The sequence below is a fragment of the Astatotilapia calliptera genome, chromosome 3, assembly GCF_900246225.1.
Source record: "Astatotilapia calliptera chromosome 3, fAstCal1.2, whole genome shotgun sequence".
Taxonomy (NCBI): Eukaryota; Metazoa; Chordata; class Actinopteri; order Cichliformes; family Cichlidae; genus Astatotilapia; species Astatotilapia calliptera.
In genome coordinates this window covers 11,230,262-11,255,724 of record NC_039304.1, presented here as the reverse complement: position 1 = coordinate 11,255,724, position 25,463 = coordinate 11,230,262, and the positions used below count along the sequence as shown (strand labels likewise).

The 25,463-nt window shown below is 40.6% G+C and overlaps 1 protein-coding gene across 4 annotated transcripts in view; it reads right to left on the bottom strand.

Moving 5' to 3' along the window:
* Positions 1-216: 216 nt before the first annotated feature.
* The window catches only part of pcxb (pyruvate carboxylase b), a 291,444-nt gene continuing 266,197 nt past the window's right edge, over positions 217-25,463 (bottom strand). For all 4 annotated transcript variants that reach the window (XM_026161745.1, XM_026161746.1, XM_026161748.1 and 1 more), the window contains exons 22-27: positions 21,009-21,188; positions 16,703-16,877; positions 14,957-15,030; positions 4,223-4,363; positions 3,640-3,741; positions 217-3,159 (exon numbers count right to left, since the gene is read on the bottom strand). In XM_026161745.1, the coding sequence (XP_026017530.1) occupies positions 3,010-3,159; positions 3,640-3,741; positions 4,223-4,363; positions 14,957-15,030; positions 16,703-16,877; positions 21,009-21,188 (822 nt within the window). In that variant the 3' untranslated portion in view covers positions 217-3,009. The remainder of the gene's footprint in view (positions 3,160-3,639; positions 3,742-4,222; positions 4,364-14,956; positions 15,031-16,702; positions 16,878-21,008; positions 21,189-25,463) is intronic.

Sequence of the window (25,463 nt, the reverse complement as noted above, 5' to 3'; positions counted from 1 at the left end):
TGGAGACCATCTCCCTGCTGCTGCTGCTGTCAGGGTGGGTGCTTGGTCTGCAACATGGCGTTTCTGACGTGTCAAAGAAATGAATCAAGGACCCAGGATTTGCCGGAAGGACATCACATCATAACAAGATCACTGATGTTACGCACCTGTCAATAGTTTCAGTGTTGTGGTATAATAACATGTATCGTGTAGAATATACAAGGCACACCAACACGATTCAGATTTAGTTAGAGCTAACTTTATTTGTAAGTACAGAGAACATATATCACTTTATTTTTATTTTTGAGATGCAATCCGTTTTCCTTCTTTTGCAATCCAGCTCAGTCTCTCAAAGGACCCAAACATACTGAGAACAGGTAAATGTAAACTACAACAGTAAACTAGAAAGAAATGTAGATTTAGAAGACCCTTGATAAATGTGAACATTTGGTGTAATGGAGAAAGAAATCAGCAGGCAGTATTTCTGCTAAATAAACAGCTTTGTTTCATAAAAAAAAAAGACGTGATACAAGGAAAATGGAAATGTCACAGACCCTATTTTCATATTCTGACAGCTCAGCTGTAGATAGCATGAGCTCCAGAATAGGCTGACATTATATCCCCTTGTCTGAAACAAATAACATTTTCCATCTGTGTGTACTTTTTCTCCAATTTATTCTTCTTTCCCCAAGACACTGAGCAGTAGTACATTGTCATAAGCATGTCTGTTAGAATGATTGCTGGCTAAGACAAAGAGAAGCATTGAAACTTTATTGCATGAACTGCTGTTATCATCTAACATGTGCAAATATACACAGAGGGAAGCGACAGGGGGATGGAGGGATAAATGAAAAGGTGGTTGGGTAGATGAGGCAGAGAAAGCAGGTAAGCGAGGATCGCTAACCAGAAGAGGAGGCAGGAACTTTAACATTACTGCGCAACAGCTTGTCAGAAACACTTATTCATAAAAAAAATCCCACCAATACAAGTTTGTCTCTTTGAAAAGAGTCAAACATGATAAACCAGGAGATACAGCGAGGCACTGCAGTGGCCTGGGAGAGCGAGGAGACAGAGTCCCAATTAACTACGGCGTCGCTGCTCAGTATTGATGCACGGTTCGAAAGCGGATTCATTCTCAGAGGTAATGGAGCAAAACTGCTGGAAATAATCCAGTGCAGTACAAAGTGATATTTTAATTTTGTCCCCCAATCAGTGTATTCTGTGAAGGAGCACAGATGATCTGGGGAAAGGAATCTGCTGTGATCTCTCTCCTGGCTCGCTGTCCCAAACACTGCATGCTTCACTGCCTTATGAGGAAACATTGACACTTTCTGCAGATGATGTGTGATTGTTCTGTCACCGGTCAGAGTAATTCAACATTCAGTCATCGCTTTTTAGGGTGAAAGGCCTGCAGGAAACACTGGGGCAAAACTGAGTCTAATTTTTGTTTATTCTCACTGGTTTTTAAATGTGCTGGACAGTCATTATAGAGCTAAAACCACAGTCCTCTGCACTAGATTAGATTTATTTGCTGTGATCCAGACAGCACTTAGGGGCTAGTTTGGATATTTTGCATCAGAGTATGGTGTGCATGTGAATACATTTAAATATCAGCTGGTGTGTTATGGGGGAGGGGCTGAATTTGCTCTCATACGCGTGCACATTGACTCATTGGTACAAACACACCCACATAGATGTATAAAGCAGAGTGCTGCTGCTGCTGGGAGTCTCCAGAGTCCCTTATTAGTCCGGCTAATTTAACATCATTTGACAGAGAATTAATCCATAAATTAATCAGCAGAGCCTCAGAAAATAACATCACATGGCTCCATTACAGCACCATGTAATCCCATTTACACCTAGCATTGAAAATCCCCATGCAGACAGACCATCCGCCATAATCTCTGGTTCTGAAGAGACCGTCAAACTGCTTCTCTGACAACTTTTCCAACATCACACAAACCAGACACTCTAAAAAGACCTCAAACGCCACGTCTGTGTCGACATACCTCTAAATATTCATACAGATACGCTTTGAATTAAGAGCCATGTTCAAACCAACGCTAATCCGATTTGCATATATCCACATTTTGAGGGTGGGTGGGGGTTAAAATCAGACATGAGTAAGAAAACACCTGCAGAGATCGTTTAAAAAAAGGAAACCACTTACTTTCACTGGCCTTCGACATGAGATGTTTCTGGTGCGCCCTTGTCAACAAGCCATCTTTATTGTGCTTCTCTTCTTGCAATAAAACCCCATACAAAAATATGGTCTAAAAACCAGATGGACCAAATGTGATTTCATTCTTCAGCCCCTCAGTGTACTGTGCTGTCATTTCTAAGGAAATGTTGGGGAGGGGGGGTTGTGCCTAAATGCTACAGTGATTACACATTCCCAGAATGCACCGTGAACAAAGAAAAACAATGAAGATTGTTCCCATACGAACAACAGCGACTGTGTAATACATCCACAAATCTATTCTTCTCTTTTGAAACCAGCAAAGTATGAAATCACCGAGCAGTCAGAGACAAAAAGTTCAATCTACTCACGTTGAATGTGTGAGGCAACAGCAATGCAAGTAGTTAAAACCCTGTTAGCGTTAGATATGTTTAGCTCACATTAAGACTAGATTAAGACTTCAGCAGTGGAATGTATCACACTTCAAATATATGATCTTACTCTAAAATATTTAATGCTATTTTCCACAAGTTGACGGATGTGCGCAAAGATGCCATTATTTGAGTTAAATACCACAACTATGGAATTACTTTAACAGGGGACTCAGTAAATTTCTTCTAATCAATACACCGTTTTGGACTGTCGTACATTTTTGCTCCCATCAGGTATCTGGATATGAATACGGCCTCACTGTGCATCCCCCAGTGCACCCAAAGGAATATGTACATATCTAGGGCCACAAACGCCCGTCTTCCTCTTCCTCCTCATTTCTCTCCCCGTTTCTCCAGCTGCCACCATTTCCGGGATCATATCGTCTGAACGCCTGCCTACTGCCACTCCCCCCCTCCGCTCTATTCTTCAATTTCCAGTATCAGGTCATCTCCCTCCAGGGAAGCATCGGGTGTGACATGAATAGCCTTAATGGTCCCAGCCATTGGGGAGTTGACCACAGTCTCCATCTTCATGGCAGAGAGGACACACAGCGGTTGACCTTTCTCCACCTGTAAGAAGTGCAAGCACAGCTCAATAAAAAAATGTCAAATGTACAGATCGATGAACAAAACTAGCTGGTTTAAATTTGGATGTTTATGTCTCATGAAACTCTGAAATTTAGATTCTACTACAGCAATGTCTGAGGTTTTTCTCTTTAGTGCGCACAAGACTCTTCTGACGATGTCTCAGGTTCAGCGTGCACTACTTCCAAGCACTTTGTTCTCCAATGTGCCCTTCTCTCGCTTTGAACACATTTGTCCTGTTTGTTATTTATTCCCACTGTCTTGCTATTTATTTACAGAAAAGAATTTCGCTGCTGAGGCCAAAGAGACAATCTTTGAAAAAAGGACTTGTATTGACTCAACGGGATCAGATCAAGTATCCAAATGTTAGAACATTGAGAGCAATTACAAAAAGCAGAAGTACTTTAATTGAAATGAGAGATCACATGATGAGGGAAAAACTGTAAAAACCCTAAATCGACTGACCTTGGATCCAACTTTTACTTTGACCTCTAGGACCTTTCCAGGCATCGGTGCTCCCACCTGACCCCGGATGGACTTCTGAGCTTTGGGATGGAACTTCATTTCCTGGGTGAAGAGACAAGACAAAAAATAACGCATCCATCTGTCTGGTCAGTCACTCTTCCAAGTACCCCCACACACGCCTGTCGCCATTTATCCACTCATCCAGGCAGTGATCTATCCATATAGTCATAACTGCCCATTGAAATGTTCCTCCCTGCTGAGTCCCCTTCTACACTTCACAACCATCTGTTTCTATGAATAAAAATCACTAGGGATAGACTGTCTGTCACGAAATCTGTTTTTCTTTTCAAATCCGACTTCAACGTGCCAAACAATTTTCAAGAATCTTCCCTTGCATGCTTTATACAATTATAATTCAAGGATATCCATCTTTCACTCAAACTATCCAGTCTAACGGTTATTCATCATTTACCAACTCGCAAGTTTGTCCTTTGATTAAAAGTATTAATTTCTCTGCAACGTCATCAACCCGTCCACTTTCCCAGCTGTATCTCACGTCTCTCCCCAAACATTTCCTGCGTACCTTCATGGCGACTGTGTCTTTAACAAGCACAGATCTCAGCTGTCCGTTGAGCTCAAAAAAGACCTCTCTCTGCCCGGCCTTGTTCAGGTCACCCAGTGCCAAGGCCTTGATGTGGAGGATCTTCCCTCTCTCCAGCTCCACCTGAAACACAACAGAGAAGATGAGAAGAAGGCAAGAAAAATTAAAGAGGGGACGGTGTGCAGGAGGAAGCGACGGCGATTATATTGCATTAGAAGACTGAAATTAACACATGGATACTCAGTTCACAAGTCCAGCTGCAGCAATAAAAGACTGCAGAGCCTGTTGGAGGAGAAAAAGTTAACTTAGGCAGACAATATTTCCTCCTCTTCCTGAGTTCTTATTGCTTTTAGGGTGGGCTGAAAGCAACAAGACATCCTATGTCTGTGAGAATTTTTATTTGACACTCAATAAGAGCGTTTTTTTTTTTAAAGCGGTTTTTAATGTCACCACATCCAGTTAATTTCCTGTATCTATTTTACCTCGGTGCTTTTTACTTAACCTGCGTGTGCTGAAGTGTGTTTGCGTAAGACGGCGAACAAAGAATTGCCCCCGTTTACAGGAAGCACCTTACATGTTAGCTCTGTTGCTAATGTGGTGTATGTGTTTGGGAAGCGCTGAGCTCAAACCACTAAGTGCCAACCATTTAGACTAGGGGCTGTGGGTTAATACTGCTCTTAACATAATAGTGTAGTGGGGTTAAAAAAAACAAAAAAAACAGGCTTATGCAAATTTCTTAATCACAGCCTAAAACACGCTTTGTGTGACACTTCTTTGAACGGCAGTTTGGAGTTTAAATTGCTGCTAAAATCGCTTTCTGCTATCAGAGAATCATCAAATGTAAATTTTTTGATAGATTCAATCTGTGTTTTTAGTTCACACTGCAGGCAGTGTCCCTTCAAATTAACTGAACCAAGTGTGCAAGCACTTTAAACCACACAAATAGGCCGTAAGCATAAAAACGTTCCCATTTAGTTCAAAGTCTCTGCAATATTTTTTTAAACTTGTTAGCTATAACAATAGGAAACATCAATAATTACGTCTATAAAGAAGAAAACACAACTAAGCAATGATGCAATGGTTTGTGAGGAGGACTAATGTACTGTATGCACATATAATTACAGTGTTTTTAATTCACTTTGCTTTTGTAATAATGTGAGTTTCCTAACTGCGGGACAAATGCAGGCTCTTTCATGCTGTACGTGTTGGTCAGAACTGGAAGCTTTGAAAGCTTAGTCATTTTAGACATTTCAGACATAAACACTATTGTGAAAATACACAAAGGATCATTTTAAATGCCGTCTATCCATCCATTTTCTTCCGCTTGCACTCGACAATTAACCCAGTCCCTGGACTGTGGGAGGAAACCAGAACACCCAGAAAGAACCCATGCAGACATAACAAAACAGGCACACCGGCTGCATTCAAACCCAGGACGTTCTCACTGTGAGGTGACAGTGCTAACCGCCACACCGCTGCACTGCCCTGGTTTTCAAAAAAATCCTTTGCAGCCAAGAACTTGTGGACATCACCACATGGTGTTTTTCTCCCCTTGAGATGCTCGGCCAGGCCTTCACTGCACCTGCATCGAGTTACTGCTCAGTTTTGTCTTCATGCACTAAAGAGCATCCTCTGCTGGTTTGTGATCAGGTGACTGACATGACCGTTGAAGAATATCACATTTCTTCGCCCCAAAAACTCGGCACTGTGAAACGTTGTCCAATCGGTTGTGCAGCATTTGGCTCAATCTGAGCTGGCCAGTGCATTCCTAATTTTCTAAGAATGCACTACATAGCCGATTTGGCTCCTTTTTTCCTCTGTGATACTTTTATTTTGTTTGTTTTTTGCTTGATGATGACCACCCTTTACTTGCATCAACATCTTTCTGCACCTTACATTGAGAGTTCCAGTGAACACCTACCATGTGCAAGTGCAACACTTGAGATCAACTCTGAATCTTCTACCTGCCTTCTCTATCATAGAATAAAAATGGAGCAGGGCTCATCTGACCTTGAAAAAGAACGGCTGTAAATAATTTAAGTCCTGTAAGTATTTCTTTTTTACACCTCTTAAAGTCTGTGGTCTGTAAGCAGTGCTGCAATTTTGCCTCTGTCTGTCAAATGTGACAGAACCACAGAGTACTTAATAGAAAGCAACTGTTGATTCAATCAAGAGAAGCGGTGCATTTCTATAATCTAGCTCCAAATCTGACCCAGGGAACCCCAATTTGATGACTCCTGTTCTTTGCCCACTGACCTGCAAATAAAACACAGCTGACAACTATGAGGAGAGTCCGTGTTTGGCCTACAGTCTGTAAGCCGTTTGATTCAAGTTCATTTTCTCCAGTCTTTTGAATATTCATACACCAGTTTGTGCCTATTTATGTCAAAGAAAACTCAAATCCCAGGCGCCAGGTGGCAGTTATATAATGCACTCTGGTGTTCTGCATACACGTCCAATATTTTTTCTCCTGCAGATAAACTTTTCTCATGCGACACCATCCCCCGCTGAGTCAACTTGCATATAGAGCCACGCTTCTGTGCTCTTTTGTGACTTGAATAGCTCGTATTTCAACTCGGTCAAATCTGTCTGCACATTAAAAACATGTCACACACGCCTGTGTGTTTTCGAATCATTTAAGGAGTCATTTTTCTTTCACTGAAAATCAGATTCATAAGGTTAACTGACAACCTCTCAAATGACCTCAGAAAACATGAGCGACTCAAATGATTAGCTGTGAGGTTTTTTTTGTTTTTCTTTTTAAAACAAAAACCTATTATTGTACTCTGGCCCCTTTTCTCCAGCAGGCTCCTGGGTGGTTGTCAATCTGCTTCTAGTGCTATAAGAGCAGGAGGAGGAAATGCTGCGCTGCTACTGACTGAGATCACACCACTGTGTCGTCTGTGTGTGTGGTAGAATTAATTCTGTTCACCAAAAGTTTCCATTTTGGCCCAAAATTCATGTTTTGGGAGTGATGCAGAAAAATATAATTTATTTATTCATTCATTCATTTATATATTTAAATGTGGGTTTCCATCTGCTGTATATACATATACATACAGCCATATTCATTCTGCACATGTCCTCTGAGGCTAGAAACTGAATCGGTTTTTACTTTTACCAGACATGTCAATTCAGACATCAAATAGAGGAGACGTGGTATAGACAGAATGACAATTAGAGAAATAAAGAGGCAGGCAGGGGGAATGACAGAGACATGACAGCGGGCCAGAGGAGGCGAAAAATGCTTCCTGTCTTTTGCACAGCTGTTCACTCTGTTGTTTGCTACCTGTGTGTCTTAAGACAGACGCGCCTCATCTCTGAAGCACAAGCAGGTCGACCACCTTCTCATATCAATTCTGGTCAGTCGTGCTTTCTGGCTTGCCGGTCTTCCCCTCGACACCAGCCGCTCTACTTCTTCATTTATCTCACAGCCCTTCTCAAATCTCTCATCTCACTGGGTGGAAACTCATTTTTCCCCGTCTTTCTATTTGTCCAACTTTTTCTCTCTGGCTTTCAATCTCGCTCTTTGTCAGTCCTCCCGTGTGTCACGGCTTTCTATTTTGTATTGTTATTTTGTTACCTATTTCTGGGGCCACTGCGACTCTCATGCCATTATTAATTTCCATCATCTGCCTCTTTCGGCTTCTCTTATCTGTTGTGTAGCTCTCCGCGTCTCCTACTTTGTTTATGCTTCCCTTCGTACCCCACACTGCCATCTGAGCTGCTGAGTATCCATTGATATTCCAAACTAAACCTCAGCGCAAAGACAAAAATACACGATGCTGCAGATATGTATTGATCTTAATTTTATTCTCTTTCTCTGGGTGCTCCGACTCGTTCTTTGCAAGCTTTTGCCTTCTCTCTCTCTTCTTCACATTCCTTTACACTAAACTTCTCTGCAGCTGATGCTGTTTTGTTAGGCCCTTGACAGCGCTTTGCAAAAAACACAGCTGCCTACCTTTTTCCATCTGTGTGTCTTCTACACTACATCTCCTCTCAGGCGTTCCTATATAAAACACTAACTGCATATAAGAAGAGTTTCTAACCATTTAGGAATCTTTTGATTATTTTGTTAGAGATGTGAATGTATAAGCAACTATAAAATCCAACACTTCTGTGTGCTGTCTGCAGCCGCCACCTTTGTTGCATAAGCTTCTCTACATTACACCTCTTCTATTGTTTCACAGTTAACCACCTACAGTCTTCAGGTTCTGAGCCCCACAGATAAGCAAGAGAAGTTATTTAAAGTCAGTATACCTACTAAAACAACTGCACACCTCAGACTTAGGACCTTCTTAGAATTAGTATGTATAACAAATTCTTCTGCACTTAACAACATCAGATAAACTACATTGATGGTTTCAAAGCCAATAAAATACTTTTAGACCAAACACTCAGCTGCTTCCTGCTTTGGTTTCTTACCACTATACTGTTTTTTTGTGTCTCACATACACACATCATGAATCTCTTCTAACCCAGCGACACATTAGTGCTCTTCTCGCCTTTACGCACCAGCCTCCTGTCAGACTCACCTGCTTAGCCATTTTTGTTTATCATATCCCTGCGTTAAACAAGTTTCCCTTTCTGCTTAACACGATGTCTTTGATGCGACTTTATTAATGACTTGTGTCGCCCGTGACAGTAATGAGATTATGTGTCGGTGTCTGCGCACATTAGCGGTGATGGTCGGTAAATAAATGACTCCGTGTTTGTGAAAATCTGTGTTTATATTTCTGTCAAACATGATTAATAGCACACTGAATCATCAGCACATGCCAGATACACGTAAGGCGATGTCGTCCTCCGCCTCTTTTTAGTGCTGTATGCATGTGTGGGTGCATGACTGCTATGGACTGACCAGTAACCCGTGAGTAGGTGTATATTTATGTATGTGTGGACATTAAAAAAGGCATCAGATGTTTGTTTTTCTCCAAAGTGGTAACTTCTCTTATAAGAGGGACATGTGTAAATGGCCAGCGCAGCAGGACTCAGCAGGATTCATAAAAATAAATACAAATCCGATCATAGTTCTCTACAATATTCAGAACAAATGTTTGAGGCTCGCTTTCCTTTCTTGGCCTATTCGCTAGATTTCCAACAACCTTGATGGGAAGTGCGGAACAATATATGATTACAGTGAAAGCCTTTATATCCGATTCCCACAACATCAGCTGCTGCAGGCTTTGGGTCCAGCGCTGAGCTCTAAAAGATGTGCTGGCTAAATCATTTTTGATCAAGACTTTGTGTCTTTTACAGACTATCTGCCAAAAGCTCATAAACACTGTCAGTTACAAGAACACAGTTAATAATGCATCTGCACTGCAAAAGTCACGTGTATTGACAGCTATCACCTCGGATTTGTCAGAAGCACCTACAAAGCTCCAGCTAGAAACTAACCATTTCCTGTTTTTCTGGGCTTTTCTCTGCTTTCACAAAACTTACTGTAATTCTACAAACTAGTCAGTACGGCCAAAGCTACAAACACCAATTGATAACTGTCACAAACTGACACGATGCTACCTACTCTTCTGCGCACTGGACTTTTTTTTGTTGCCGTCACTCATTTGGCCACCACGCAGTCCATCTCCAACTTCACACTCAAGCTGTCAGAGTCTCATCAAATGCAACATCTCACATGGCCAAAAAGTCAATTCGCCCGGAACTCATGCAACTCAAAACTCCCCCCAGTGACGGCTGCCTGTCTGTTAACGTTGTCAGTGGTGCTTTGATAGGTGCTCGACTGCCAGGTTATTAATATTTCACTGGTGATAACTCTGGCTTTCAAACATAAAGGCACGCGGCACCTAAGGAAACTAATGCATTATGTATCAGACGGTATGTCCTGAAGAATATAGGAAGAAAAAAGCGAATATAGCCGATAGCACAATGTCTCACCGTCGATACGCGCAATATAAAACCATGCCAACTCCAGAGAACTCCAGTTACAATAGTAACAATTCACGCTTAAATTCAGTGAAACAGCAATGAGACAACTGAAATCAGTCGTTCTAGTCTTTTAGCCTCCGTGAGGTGACTCACTCTCCTTACGACGGGTCACTCTTTGACATGTTTTCATTCCACGGTTTGCTCGGCACCGCTAATCGGATCCGATCTGATGAAAGTGCCCATCGTCATGACAACAGGGGCAGGCTCGTTTCTGTGGCAAAGACTGATGTTGAGCACAAAACTGAGTGAAAGTAAAAAAAAAAAAAAAAAAAAAAAAACGACAATAGCTCTGACGGAGAGGAGATTAGATAAACAGCAGCAAGACGAGGTGACAGCTGAGGTTGGAAAGAAACATCAGTGCACTCGGTAAGTGTGAATGACAGACACTTAGGCAGGGAAAATGCAAACAGAATCATTGAAAGGTAAGACGGGCTGTGTATATGAAGTCTTCAGTTTAAAGGAAGGACAGTTAGGAAATCATTTTAAATGGAAGGAAAGTCGATACAGCAATAGGCAAGACTGATTATTGATACTTTTTGCTTTTCTTCCTCTAAAATTGCAGATTTTTTTTCTTGCTATTCACACTGACTATTTAGTATGTTGCCGAGTGTGAAAGGAGCTGAACAATGTATCCCAAACTGCAAATTCAAAGCAAATAATTACATGCTAAAACTGCTTAGGCTTAATCAAATGTTTGAAGGTTTTATTCTGATCTGTGGTTAGGGGTCTGGGTATGGGTCCCCTTACAGAATTCTAACTCGAGGCATCAAATGATTTGGGTGGATGAGGTGGAGCTGCGAGTCTTTAGGGTCAATACTAAATGAGCACAGTGGATTTTTCCTAATAATACAGCAGGAGGGTAGTAGTGCTTCCTATGTCTCCGGTAATATAAAAATCAATTAACACCAGCCTGGAAACATTTTGCTGCACTGAAATGAAGCCGTAATTAAACATGGTTGCCTTTCACTGCTCTGAATCACTGTCAGTCGGATCCGTGTGCGGCAGTCATACTGAGGGAATGAAGAGCAATTTCTGAAAGGAAGAAAAAGATGCAGGAGGATCAGATGATTTATAATGTATGAAGGCTGTTAGGAATATACTGGAATTTTAATACTCGTCAAAAGATTAGAGAGTTTGACGTAGAGTACAGAAAAGAACCCTTATGAAAGAAATATGTACTATATAGACAATTAGTTTAACATATGAAAACAAAATAAGGACGATGTATGAAGGCTGAGGGGAGAGTAGGCCGATTACTCACTGAGCTTGCAGCAGAATATCACACACTCTCAATGCACAAGACTTAAAAAGTAGATTTTAAGACACCATGGAAAATAAATCTGTGGGGTTTCTCTACAACACACCCATATTTATGAGCATGAATACTTCTGAAAAGCCTCCAACTACATTCAACCAAAACAGCAACAGGAGGCTGAACACACACAATCTCTACAAGAGAACTGGAGGTTTTTTCATATTTAGAGAGAAAAAAATATGTAAAATGAGTTAAAATAATGTGTTTATGGATTTAAAGGTTTTCAGTGACTCATTTTGCAGGGCGACTGCAAGTACCGACGAACTGACTGCTGATTTAGTTAGCTGGCTATATTTTGTCCATGTAGTTTAAGATTTCATAGTTATATTTAATTTGAAATATTCAAATTGAGGCACATTTAGGGGATCAAAAAAAAATCTTTTAGTATAGATCCTGTACGCCAAATGCTTGCACAGACAGCAGATGGCAACTCCTCCAGCTGCAACGGCAAATTTAATTGTATAGAAGTTTATGATGTAGCTGTGGCTCAGGTGGTAGAGCGGGTCGAACTGATGAGTATGTGTGATTGTTATATAATATAGCAGGAGGGTAGCGCAGAAAAAAAGAGCTTGTATGAAGGTGTGTGATTAGGTGAGCGATCCTTAGTACCAGTCCATTATGAGAAAATGCATACGGCACACTTGTATTTTTATTATTTCAGACCTCAGTAAACATTTCCTAATCAGTATATTCTTGTTTGTTTTAATTCTTTAATACAATCTTTAATTCTAGTGTTCTTTTGGGGAATTATGGCCGCTAGCAAAGCAGACAAAGAACTCAATAAGCCATAATGTAGCTTTCTTGTGAGAGATAAGTCACCACCATAATTCCATGAATGGTCCCTGGTTTCTACATGAATCCAAAAAACCAACAAGGTGACAGCTAAAAATACCAAACTTAAGGCTTCAGAATAGTAGTCGAACTAATGGCTGAGATTAGGGTGGAGTTACTGTAGACTGTAACATTTTAGTTACAGTGTTACAGTGTAACATTTTACATTTAACACTAACTAAAATGTTAGTATTACTGTAACATTTTAGTTAGTGTTACTGTAACATTTTAGTTAGTGTTACTGTAACATTTTAGTTAGTGTTACTGTAACATTTTAGTTACACTGTAACATTTTAGTTAGTGTTCCTGTAACATTTTAGTTAGTGTTACTGTAACATTTTAGTTACACTGTAACATTTTAGTTACACTGTAACATTTTAGTTAGTGTTCCTGTAACATTTTAGTTAGTGTTACTGTAACATTTTAGTTAGTGTTCCTGTAACATTTTAGTTACACTGTAACATTTTAGTTACACTGTAACATTTTAGTTAGTGTTACTGTAACATTTTAGTTACACTGTAACATTTTAGTTAGTGTTACTGTAACATTTTAGTTACACTGTAACATTTTAGTTAGTGTTCCTGTAACATTTTAGTTACACTGTAACATTTTAGTTACACTGTAACATTTTAGTTACACTGTAACATTTTAGTTACACTGTAACATTTTAGTTAGTGTTCCTGTAACATTTTAGTTAGTGTTACTGTAACATTTTAGTTACAGTGTACAGTGACACCAAAGGCAGCAGGTTTTCAGGTTTCCTCAATTTATCAAGGTGACAGGAATCAGTTCAGTTTCATGATGTTGTTATAATCAGCTTCATTTTACACTTCACAAGGTTAACATGTAATTGTCACGCGTGTAGGTTTAGTTAAGTTAAAGAACAAAAACACAGGAAGGGCTGCAAATCTTAATCATCCTTTTATAGAAGTCATAAAAAAGCAGCAACAAAAATACTTCACAAGGTCACTTCAGACCTTGTGAAGTTAAAAAAGAAAAAAATGTCACAGACATCTCTGCCCTGCCTCACCTCCTGCTCACTTGTTTTGTACTGATGCCATCTGGTCAGAGGTACAACCACACCTCTTCACCCAAACTGAAGTCTCTTACTATTCTAGTCCATTACTAAACTACAACTAATAATAGTTTTGTTTGTATCCGAGTGAGTTTACTCTTTAGGGACAGAGAAATCTAATAGAGTACCATTTGTATTCCCTCAATACCGAGTCGCTCATCTTCCTACATGATCTGGCATTAAACAGACCAAAATCATGTCTAACCTCATGTAAAATTACAGGATAGATTTTGAAGGAAAACAAAAGGTTATTAATACAGTTTTATTACGTTAACAGACCAAATCCATCTGAAAACGTTTCTCTGTGATCAGACGCGACTGTGACATTTGTAGCAAAAGTTTCTGTCAGCAGCTACATCACACTCCAATCTGCTCTTCAATCTGAACTTTAACAATCATTTTAGGCTAAGTTTTACTCAAAGTGTTAATGAGTAATGGGAAAAAAATTATAAAAAACAAACGAGTGTCCTTAAACGTGCCGTCTCCTTTTCATAGAGAACTGTTTAATAAGCACGGCAAATACCTGACATTATTTCTGCTGACTGCATATTTATTAAAGTTTAAACTCTTCTCCATCCTGCTGCTTCTACTCGTGTAACATTATGAAAGTGGCAGAAACTAGGTGACAGCCAGTTATTACCTGTACTTACATGCAAAATGATTCAACTCATGTGTTTTGCTTCTTCTGACTGCACTGTTCAGCTGCCTCTCTGCTGCAGATTAAGCGAACACTATAATCTTTATAAGTCAGCACCAGTTAAAATTTTTGGCACGACATGTTGGTCCCAGTAGTTTTCACAAGCCTCGTCTCAAACATCATACAACTAAATTAATCTGCTATTTCAGTGCAGGAAGGCCAATCTGCTGGCCACAGGGATCAGAAATCCTGTTTGTTGTTCCCCTGGTAAATTGCTAATATCTCCGTCCTCCCACTGTTATCAGCACTTCACTGTGACTGCACCAAACCGAATCAAACCTCAGTCATCCGCACTGACGGAAAGATCATTTCCTGCAGATAACGTCTTTTCTTTATTAAACTGTTAAAACATCAGAGTTAATTAAAGATAAAATTGGGCCATTAGAGGAATTAAGATTAAATGTATTATGATACAATTAGTGACAGTTGCTTAACAATAACGTGCACTTTTCTTCACCCCACTTCCCTCCAAAAAAAAGCAAATGATAAAAGAGGTGTCCACAGACAGCAGGGGTTTTTGTGCATTGTTAGCATTTATTTATTTAATCTCCTTTAATATCCTATGAAGGTTGGCTTTGAATGCACAAGAATTAGGCTGAAAACAACTCATTTAATGAACTCTACTTAACTCAAGTCATTTCTCATCAGCTAACTGAATCCAAGAACATTTACTCAGTTAAAATCCTGCTTTAATAGGGGGAAGTTTTTAACCTCGTTTACGTGTCCGTGTGGTGATTCATGCATGTTAAAGATGATATTGTGAGCGTAACAAGCTAACAAAGCCGTGGCAGGAAAAACAATTAGATTAGTGATGTAAAAACAGTGAGAATGGTGTAAGTGGTTACTTACCTCAAACTCTTCCGCAATCTTGGGTCCATCCAAGAACAGCCTGGTGCTGAGACAATCCACTGGGCCAAAGTTGGCTGAAAAAAGAAAACAGGAAGTGCCGTTTTTGTTAGAAACAGTGTCGGCGCCAGTTCTCTGCACATCAGTTAAAAAAGTTCAGAGATCAGCTCTCTGATCCAGGATCAGTAATCTTGATAACGCTTGTATGGTTCTTCAGAGCCACAAGAGAATTAGATTATCCAGGCCGAATTCAATCATCCGAACTGATGGTGTACTCTTGTGGTCATTCAAATGGGAAACATATCGACACTGGAAACCACGACCAGCAAATCTATGATTCTATCAGGAACTTACTGAGATAATTCACACTGACAGTGAAAACTTCAACAGAAATAAGAAAAGAGGAGTTTAAAAAAAAAATAAAATCAAAAAAACGTCTGATCTAAAATGTGAAAAAGAAATAGAAATAACTGCATTACATCATGCCTTTATGCTTACGCGTCATAAAAGTCAGTCACAAAGTAAAAATGCAAACACCTTTGTACTTTCAAGAACTACAGGTCAACAGAACAAAGATCTTCTATCCTGATTTGTTTAGAGCACGATGAAGGCAGGATCTCCACCTCTGAGCCCCTGACATGGTGCAGCAGCAGTGACTTGATTTTAAGTTCATCAGATGTTCCGTCACATCACAGGTCCCTCGCTGTAATTACTGCAACTCATCCACAACTGTTGATGGGCAGAGGGAGGAAATCCCACATTTTCCCCCAGATGTTGGCAAATTAGCCACAACCAGGTCCCTCCAACTTAAATTAATCTCTCAAGTTAAAGAATCAGAAAGGAAAAAGGATTTTCCTTTCTGATTCCCTGAAATGCTGTCCAGGAAGAATCCCACAGCTTCAGTTTAATCATTTAATCTTGTTTGCGTAATTAAACTCGCTGCCGTGTAGGATTGACTTTACATCCACTGGATGATCTGGGATCAAGCCAAACTCCTATCAGCTTGATTAGACTAAAATATAAACTTAGATATGGAGAACAGGCCCCGGATATGTGCCTTTTATTAAACTCCCACCAAACTTCCCATATGCTGATGCATAATAGCTCATTTTCATCACACCACACGGGAGAAACTGCAGAATATCCAGCTTTAAAAAATGGCTTGTTTTGGTAAATATTGTAAATATGAAACACTCATAAAAGAATGAGTGTTCACATTAGATTAAGGGTTGTATAGAGCCTAGCCCGCTATTGAAGGAACAACTGCACATTAATTAAAAACCTTCACATAGAGCCAACGCCAGACTAACAACTAACAACGTCCTAACTCCACAAAGAATAATTAAACTCAGGTCAATCCAGGCAGCAGCTTCAAACTGCTTCCAGTCAAATCTGATTCATATGTAACCTTTATTGTTGAATTTGCTACATTAGTCATTTCTTGCTCCAAGCTTGTGCCTTTAGACCAAGTTGGAATTACGATGATTTCTCTCTCCAAACACAAAAATATTTGCACCAAATGGGTCAACTTTATACTCTGCGTTCCTGACCCAAGTTTGGCTGGTACCAATTTCAAGCCCCAGTAGTAACACAAATGAGAACAACATACCACAAACTAAGACTTGTTTAATCACACGAATGCAGTGTGATTAAACACACATTTCACACAGCAGTTAAATTACAAAAATTGAAACAGAAAAAAAAGAAGTCTCATAAACCCTACAGTTTATTTCCAGTCGGTCCACTCACCAGTAAACTCCTTAAACTCCTGGAACACCTTGGGGTACATGGCTGCTGACATCACATCCTCAGGGGTGATGTCATCCCCGTGTGTGGCTCGCAGGCCCTCTTCCAGGGACTTGAAGTCCATAGGTGGCAGAGAGGCACCAGGTCGACCGTCAATGCGGGGAAGAGACTTCAGCACCTGAAATAGGATGTTGAAACGGAAAAGGAGGAAATGAAGATGAAATGAGAGGGGAAAAAATAAGCAAAAGAGGGTCCCGAACAAACTATTTACTAAAACTTTATAAAGTCATACAGTCTTTCTGGATTTTCTTCATAACGTCCCCATGGGAGGTGGAAGCATGTGAAATATCTAAAGTGATGGTAAAACCTTCACATTGTACTTCACAGCTTTACATAAAAACTTGAACCTGTCAAAAACACTAAATTGACACAGAGTGAGAGGAAGAGGAAGACAGATGCACTGAATGCTTTGAGGCACAAAGGAGGAGAGAAGCAGTAGAAACAGAATGGAAACTTAAGTTATTTTTTTTTTACATTTACATAAAAACAGCAGCACTGTCATGTCAAGCTCTGCGGTGGTTTCTACTTTAGTTCTCTCCATCTCCCTCATTTCAGCCAGTAAGCTACTATCAGCCCATCAAACATGACTGCAGCGTTACACGTGACAAAAATAAATGACAATTCAAAGAAACTGTTCAGAAGCAATATACAGACACTGCTTTAAGACCAATGATATGACATTTTATCTGCCCACACAGTTGCTGGTGTCTGAAAGAGACAATTGATCTGGGGCTAATAATAATGTGCGCTGAGGAGATCATGTTGAGAAGTGTCAATTCATCTAAAGGCTGCTGTAAAGAGTAGGAACCCTTGTTTTGTCTCCTGAAACATGCAAAAGGAGGAAGCTACTGGAAGACTTTGCGTTTTCACTCGTGTCTTTGGTGCTGACCTTTGTGGTCTATGTTATAGTGTGAAAAACTAAGCACATCCCATGACTCAGTAGGTCATAGAAGCACCTTCAACAACTTAAAGTCGTACACAAAGCAATTCATCAGTTTCTCACATGCTGTGGAGGAATTCTGGCCCATTCTTCTTACAAATGCTGCTTCAGGTCATTGTTGTTTGTGTGCATCTGTTAAGGTTTCAATCAGTTTGAGATCTGTTCTTTGATTGGGCCATTCTGTTACAGATTTCACTGTCCTGGTCCAGTTTTAGACAAGCTTTAGTTGTCAGAAGATCGTCACACAATATTGCAATATACAGAGGGGGTCATGGTGAGGTGACCCCTCCTCCACCTTGCTTGATAGTTGCTATGAGGTGTTTGTGCTGCTCTGCTGTTTCGTTTCCTCCACTTTGGTCTTGTCTCTCCAAAGGACGTTGTTCCAGAAGTATTGTGGCTTTAGTTGAGATGCAACTTTGTAGACCCATGTTCTTTTTAGATAAGAGGCTTCCCGGCTAGCCACCCTCCCACACAAGTGATACTTGTTCACTCTTAACACGCCAACTGACGCCAGTAAAGTCAGAGATGTTATATTTGTATTTTTTTGCAGTTTCTGGTCAGAGCGTTGCACAATCTGACCTCGGGGGAGAATTTGCTGGGATGTTCACTCCTGGGAAGATTGGCAGCTGTCTTGAATATTTTCCACTCGTGAATAATCTTTCTCACTGTAGAATGATGGACATCAAATTGTTTGTAAACTTTCAACCCTTCTCAAATTGATGGACAGCAACGGTTGCTTCTCCAAGTCGTTGCTTTTAGTCTTTCCTCCTTGGCATTGTGATAATACATGCAGAGGTGCACACACACTTGCTGATGATCAGTTCATTGATTGTATTTGTTTATCAGCTTATTTTGTTAATAACAGTGAAATCAGTTATGTTTTACAGTTTATCTGAGGTTATAATGACCTAACTTAAGACCTGCTGAGGACCAGATGATTTTTATTGCATCCTGATAAAAGTAAAACCTTGGAACTGAAAAAGGGCGTACTTTCTACCACAACTGTATACATTTGTTATGTTTACTAATTTGTGTGCTGCTTTGCATCTTCATAACATCATCAAGCGTGTGTGTGCACCCTGCAGAAATCTCTAGAGAAAGGGCCCAGTGCAATTCTATTAGTCACAGAGCTAACCGTTCAAAGATAGCTTACTCATTTGTGCGTGTGCGAGAAAGGCACTTCAAAGATAGCAGGTTCACTGGAGTCCCTGCTCATTAGCACAGTCTCCTCTGAGGATGGCCTTACACCTAAATGCTTGATTGTTTAAGTGTGAGACACAGACAGTGACTCCGTGTGTGTGTCTGTTTCCATTAACAAATAAAGGAAACTTCCTCCAAGGTTATTTGGTGACTCTCCACATTTCTGTGGGAAATCCTAAACATCACACGCACTCAGTTTTCCCCTTTCCTTTCTTTTCAAGTATGCTCCTCTGAGGGATATGCTGCATTTTTAATGACACTCATTTCATTAGCTCGTTTCATTTCTGATGGTCTAATACACTTCTCTTTCCTCAGTCTCACAATCCACATTCCCACCTTGTCCCCCATCTTTTTCCCTTGTCCATTGTGTTTTTTCCACCCGCACCAGACGAGGAAACAACTCAGTTACCACTTTATGATTCAAAGGAATGAAAGTAACTTTGCGACAGCCTTTGAGAAATGAATGAATGTGATATAATTATGGAACGCCTGTTCACCAGCTAATTAACACCACCGAAGCACCATTAAGGAAACACTGCTGCTTCTTTGCTGATAGTGTACGAATATAACCTTAAGCTACAGCGTACAGCTGGGGTTATTTCATGTGTGTGCTTATATGCATTAATAAAGATGAGCGACACAGCAGCAACTAAAGGTCAATGACTGAAGGCAAAGTAGTCACAAGCTAGCTGTGCTTTCTAAAGATAATGTGATAAATGTTTTACTTTCTTTCCGTTAAACAAAATTCCTCTCGTGTCTTTTCACGTCTGAGCCGAGGTTATGTAAATCAGTCATGCTGATACATGGTGTGTGAGAGTGAATATCAGATTTAGGTCTCAGCTGTGCGGCTTCCGTGTCGACATAGGCAAACACAATAGCACACAAATTAAAACACAATGAAATCAAAGCAAAAGTAAACTGTGGTAGTCATCATTTAACTGAATGAACGACTGAAGTTATGCTGTGCGCTCAACTGCCCCTCGGTGCTGACGGGCTGTCGGTGTCTGAATATCGAGAGATTTAGTCAGATGTTCTGGCTGAGATGAGAGGATTTCGTATGAAGTATTTACTCGGAGTACACACTACGATGCAACCTGCAGCTCTGATAGTTGTTTTTTAAAAAAGCCTGGTGACTTTTTTGCATTATTTGGAATGCAAATATCCACTTAAATAACAAGTTAAATGAAAAAAGAAAACAGTGACACTTTAGCATCTTGCAGCGTGAATGCTGACTTAACAGAAAACCACATAAACCAAACCTGATGACCGGAATGAACACAGCAGCTATCTGCGCTTTTTAAAATGGTAATGACTCACCAGACAAAGTATTTAAAAACATAAGACACACCAATATACCATCACAACTAAATAAAAAACATCTGATTATGGTTGAGGAAGAAGAAAAGTGGCAGGAGGACAAGCGATGTTTCAAACAAACAAAGAAAGGGAAGGACGGGAGCCAAATGACGACAAAAACAAACCAACAGATCGTTTAAGATAAAACTAAGCTATGAACTGAGGCTTTAAAAATGACTTGACCAGTGGGGGAATACATTAAAGTATTAAAAAGTCCCTTTAACTGTACATCTACACACTTACACTGCTCAATATATTAGATGGAAAAGGAAATACTGAAAAAAAAAACTTTTCAGAAATGTCAACTAGCCACTATGTTAGAAACATTGGGGAAATTGTGACATTTTTTAAATCCTCTGTGTGTTCTTGTAACTCCCAAGGAGACGTCATGCTGGTGGCCCCCTGATGCGCATAGCGGTCGCCCTCGCTGTATGCACTCGTGAGGAGACGAGAAAAGAAGAGCAGAGGCAAAGAAACTGTTTTCAGCTTGTGCCAGATGAGATAAAGCATGAAACACAACTTGAGTGTTTGCATGTGTGTAACACCTTTAATGAAGCTCTCTGGCCCGTGTTTGTTACAAAAAGGCACAAGTGAAGGACGTGAAGGACAAATGTTGAGCGAGTATTTTGTGATCTAAATAGCCGTGTCCATTAATTCCAGCAGATTGGAAGTTAAATGGTTTTTAAATAAATAAATGAATGCTTTTGTACAAATCCTTATTGGAATTATATACAAAGACTCCAATATGAGTACCTTAGATCTGAACGGCTCAGGGAATCCTCCGTGTGGTATCCCAACGTATCCCTGAAGGAACTCGACGACAGAGAGGGGGAAGGACAACTCGTCCGCTCTCTCCTCCACCTCTGCTCTGGTCAGGTTGTTCTGCACCATGAACTGGGCCAGGTCACCCACGATCTTTGAGGAAGGAGTCACCTAGCAAAGAGGAAAAAAGTCTGAGCACTTTGGGAGTGTTAAACCCATTTCTGGATAAAGAAAGTTACTATTAGCCTGATGTACCCTTCAGTTGGATACTTATCACAGTTTGCTTAGGACAAGGAGAGCCGCTGTTATTCACTGTGGCCTTTAAGCTGACAGAAAAAAAAAATATATATATCCACATATTTATAGAGGAAAAAATAAAGTATTAAGAGAAAATCGAGCATCTTTTTAGTTGGGTAATGTTAGAGTAGAAGTTGCTGCAGTTTGTCTGTCAGGCCACAGCATTCTTCCACGCCAAGTCCTCCCGTTTGCAGAGCACAGGTATTTCTGCACATCCGCGGTGATTTCAGCAAAAGAGAAGTGGTCACAGAGTGTTTGTTTTAATGAAGATGCTGTCTACAAAGATTAAGCACAGAGAGACCCGGAGGAAGGGAAATGAAAAGATGTTTACATCGACACAGCCTCTTTAATCATCTGATTTGGTCTGCTCCGTGAAAACAGAATGAACCTGAAAACGAGGAGGGAAGAAAAAAGGGTGCAGAAAACATTCATTAAAATCACACGTATTCACTCTTTCATTATTTATAATGGCATATCATTATGGTAATAGCGATCCCTATTAGCATAATGGTGATAGGTAGAGTCACTTCAGACTGAACAGGACACTGGTGCAAATATCAGTTGCACACATTACTCTTATTGTAATGATTGGAGACGCAAATTTAAGGCTTTCCTGTTGACTTCCATCTGGTGCTTGGACCATTAAAGTGAGAAAGGGGTCAATTAATATGACTCACCAACTTCCAATCTCATAAACAAACACTACGGTTTGTACTCAGTCCTTAACATTTTATTATCTGTTAGAAAGAGAGAGCCAAGGGGGAATAAAACAGAAAAGATGCTGTTAGTTTCACTTTCCAGATTTAACCTCTTCTAAATTTAAAAACCATTTTCACATTTTGGTTTTTGGGGTTGTTTTCAACCCCGATGCATCGTCTGTAAATGTAAGAACTGACAGCTGAAGGAGCAGCGCATGCAGGAAGCGGGTCCACGTTTTACACAAAGTCTATTTCCAAGGCAATTAGAGCACTCAAAAGGAGAGAGAGCAAGGAGAGAAAATGGATGAACAAATATAGATTAAGCTGACATTCCCTGAGGAATCCCCAAACAAAGACCTTGACACCTATTTCTCAAAGAAGCGACACCAAATTATTGTGAGGAAGAAATAAAGCACACACATCCCTCTGGGATTACTACAACCTCCTGGGATTTGGGTGCTTGTTAGGCTATCTGAACTCGTGGGATCACTTCAGTCTTTCAACAACTACAGCCCCGTGTGTGTGTGTGTGTTCCTGTTTAGGCATCTTTGTGAGGACCAGAAACTGGCATTCTACTATACTTGTGGGGACCAAGAGAGGACATGCACACCAGTCCTCACGAGTTTGAAGGCATTTTCAGGTTCAAAATGTGGTTTTAATGCCAGGGTTACAATTAAGTTATGGTTAGGCATTCATTTTTGATGGTTAGGGGTAAGGTAAGCAGCATTATGTGAACTAGATGTCCTCACTAAGATTGCAAAACGAGAATGTGTGTAAGCGCTTTTTGTGTTTAGACATAGCAATACTGACTTTTTTCATGTCAAGCTGCTGTAAAAATAGAAAATGCCATCAGTGGAAGCAACAGTATAAACGATTTAAGCTACACTGTCAGATCAACAGAGCAAATCCTGATACAGCATTATAACATCTTTGGTTAAAAAAAACAATACTTAAGTGACAAAAATAATGAAAGTGTCTCAAACGGTTCCTCCCACTGTGCAACTGCATTTTAACAAACATCAACACGATCAGATCAGTTCTTTTGAAACTTGTTTCTGTGCAATCAGAAGCAAAGTGTCAAGAACAGCCCCAGGATGCCTGCTAAAGTCCAAAACCATTTGGACTATGTTCAAAGGACAAGTGCAAGTGATTACGCAGCGAGACAAGAAACAAGATAGAAGAAATGCATCTCCCTTCAGCATTGTCGGCTACAACACCTGTAGTTCAGGTTGACGGGGTTTGTGAGTAGAGGCTATAATGACACCCTGCTTTTACACAATGAACGACTGCAAAAAACCTTGAGAGATTTGAGCCGGTTGTTAATACAAACTGTGGAGATGTCAAACAAAAGCATACTGCTGAGTTACTTAAAATCGATCAAAACACAGCAAAGCTCAATGTTGCTTAGTTTTCTCTGCGTCTGGAGTTCATGTTTCTCCTCCTTTCACTGCACAGGTGTTACATCTTTCCATCTTTATTACCCATCTTCACAGAACAGCCTTCTTACTTCATCCCTCACTCACTATCTTGACCTTTGTCTTTACACTAAAAGCCAACATGTTGGATTTTTACTCTTCATGAATCAACTTGGTCCCGTTCCCATCCCTCTTCTCTCTAGTCCGTCTGCCAAATATTTCTTTTTGCTTGATCCACAGTAACATCACGAGTGTTACTCTCATTATCAATCTCTGTTGATGAATCACCCACCTCCAACTCTCTCCGGATGCCTCACACACGGGGAAAAAGAGAAATCATATTTTCAGCGGTGTATGAGCTATATATGATGTGTGAGCTTTCCTATATTTTTAGACGAGGAGTGAGGAAAATCACATTGTGGTCGGGTTAGAAAAATCTGATTTCCTCTGTTCCTGCGCGAAGCCGAGCTCAGACTCTTGGCTGCTGATCGCTCTCCGTCTTACTGATAAGATGGTGTCTTTATGCCACTACTTTAGAGGGGAGTTTAGCTTTTGACTGGACTGACATAAGTAATCAGCTTCTTGAGCCTCTGAACAAAATGCACTGCAGTAGAAAACGCCTGCTGTTATCTTTTCCCCCTGACAAGACCAAGAAACCGGGTGTTAAGCCCCGCTAAAAGGTTGACAGTGCACCGTGTTACATCTACATCTTATTCAGCCAGAAACCTTGAGGAGAGTCGCTGGATTCCCTCTGGGAAAGACATACTGGGACCAGATTGGATATAAAATTTGTAACAATCTGCTCTGAGATGTTGAGACGCGCAGAGAGAAATCTGATCAATTGAAGGTCCTGCGTTCAATTTCAGAGCGTCACTAAAACAGAAAAAGGAAAAAACTAACAGTCTTTGTCCTGGGGAGCAGAAGTTTCTCTGTAAATGTTCATGTTGATCCTTTCAGTAGCTGAGATGGCAGAGAAACTGACCCACTTACTGACATTGCCATTCATCGAGTCACACTTTGGCAAGGCTGAACATAAAAATAAACATCTACGCACATGTTTACCGTTGTATAGATACAGTGCTAAATAATTTACACTGGACATATTTTACATTCTGTTACCCAAAGCTACTTTGGAGACTGAATAGGGAGATTAAATTAGCTCCTGTCATTTCTGCCTCTCTCCCATAAATGCTTTTTATCAGGAATTAATGCCGATTAATCCAAATTAAAGCTCTCATTATCACATCTGAGACACGAGCCCTGTTCCACCCTCACCCACCTCCAGCGGCTCTTTCTGTTCCCACCACCTCCGTCTTCCTTTTCTCTCACACTGCTCTTCCACCCTCTGTCCATCTTTCTCTTCAACTAATGTGCAGTCCTCACTAAGTGGTCCTGCGTGACTTCGCACCCCTGGCAGCAGAAATGTGGCACAATGGCACGTTTGAGTGTGCGGCATGCCGGTGGATTTTGTGTGTGCATCTGTGTACTTTGCTCGAAATGCAACTATCCAAACCTGAACTGCCCTAAAGAGTGTAGGATTATATCATCCAGATCAGTGTGTGCGCGACTGTTTCAGGGAGAAGGCAAATGTAACGAAAACACATACACGCCCTGCCCAGCCAGCCAAGCTAGGAGCAGAGTGAAGAATGGTACCTGTCACGAGGGGAGGAGACGAGAGAGGAGCGATAACGAGAGGCTTAGAGAAGAGGGGGAGGGGAGGAACGATAGAAAGATTAGAGATACATGAAGGAAGTAATCGAAATGAGGGAAGGTGGGAGGCGGTGATGGAGGAGGAGATGAGACCAAATGAAACTGGAGAGTGAGAGTGGGGAGAGACTGCAGACGGGGTGATGAAGAGTGAGGCAGGAAGACTAAGAGGGAGAAATAAAGGGATGGACAGATTAACCGAGGGGAGGAGAGACAGAAGCAAACAGAGAAGAGCAGTAGACATCTGCAGCCCCACGGGCAATACAAGGAGGTGGTCCACCTCGAAGTATGAGACCGAGTGTGTTTTGAGATGGGGAGGTGAGTGGATA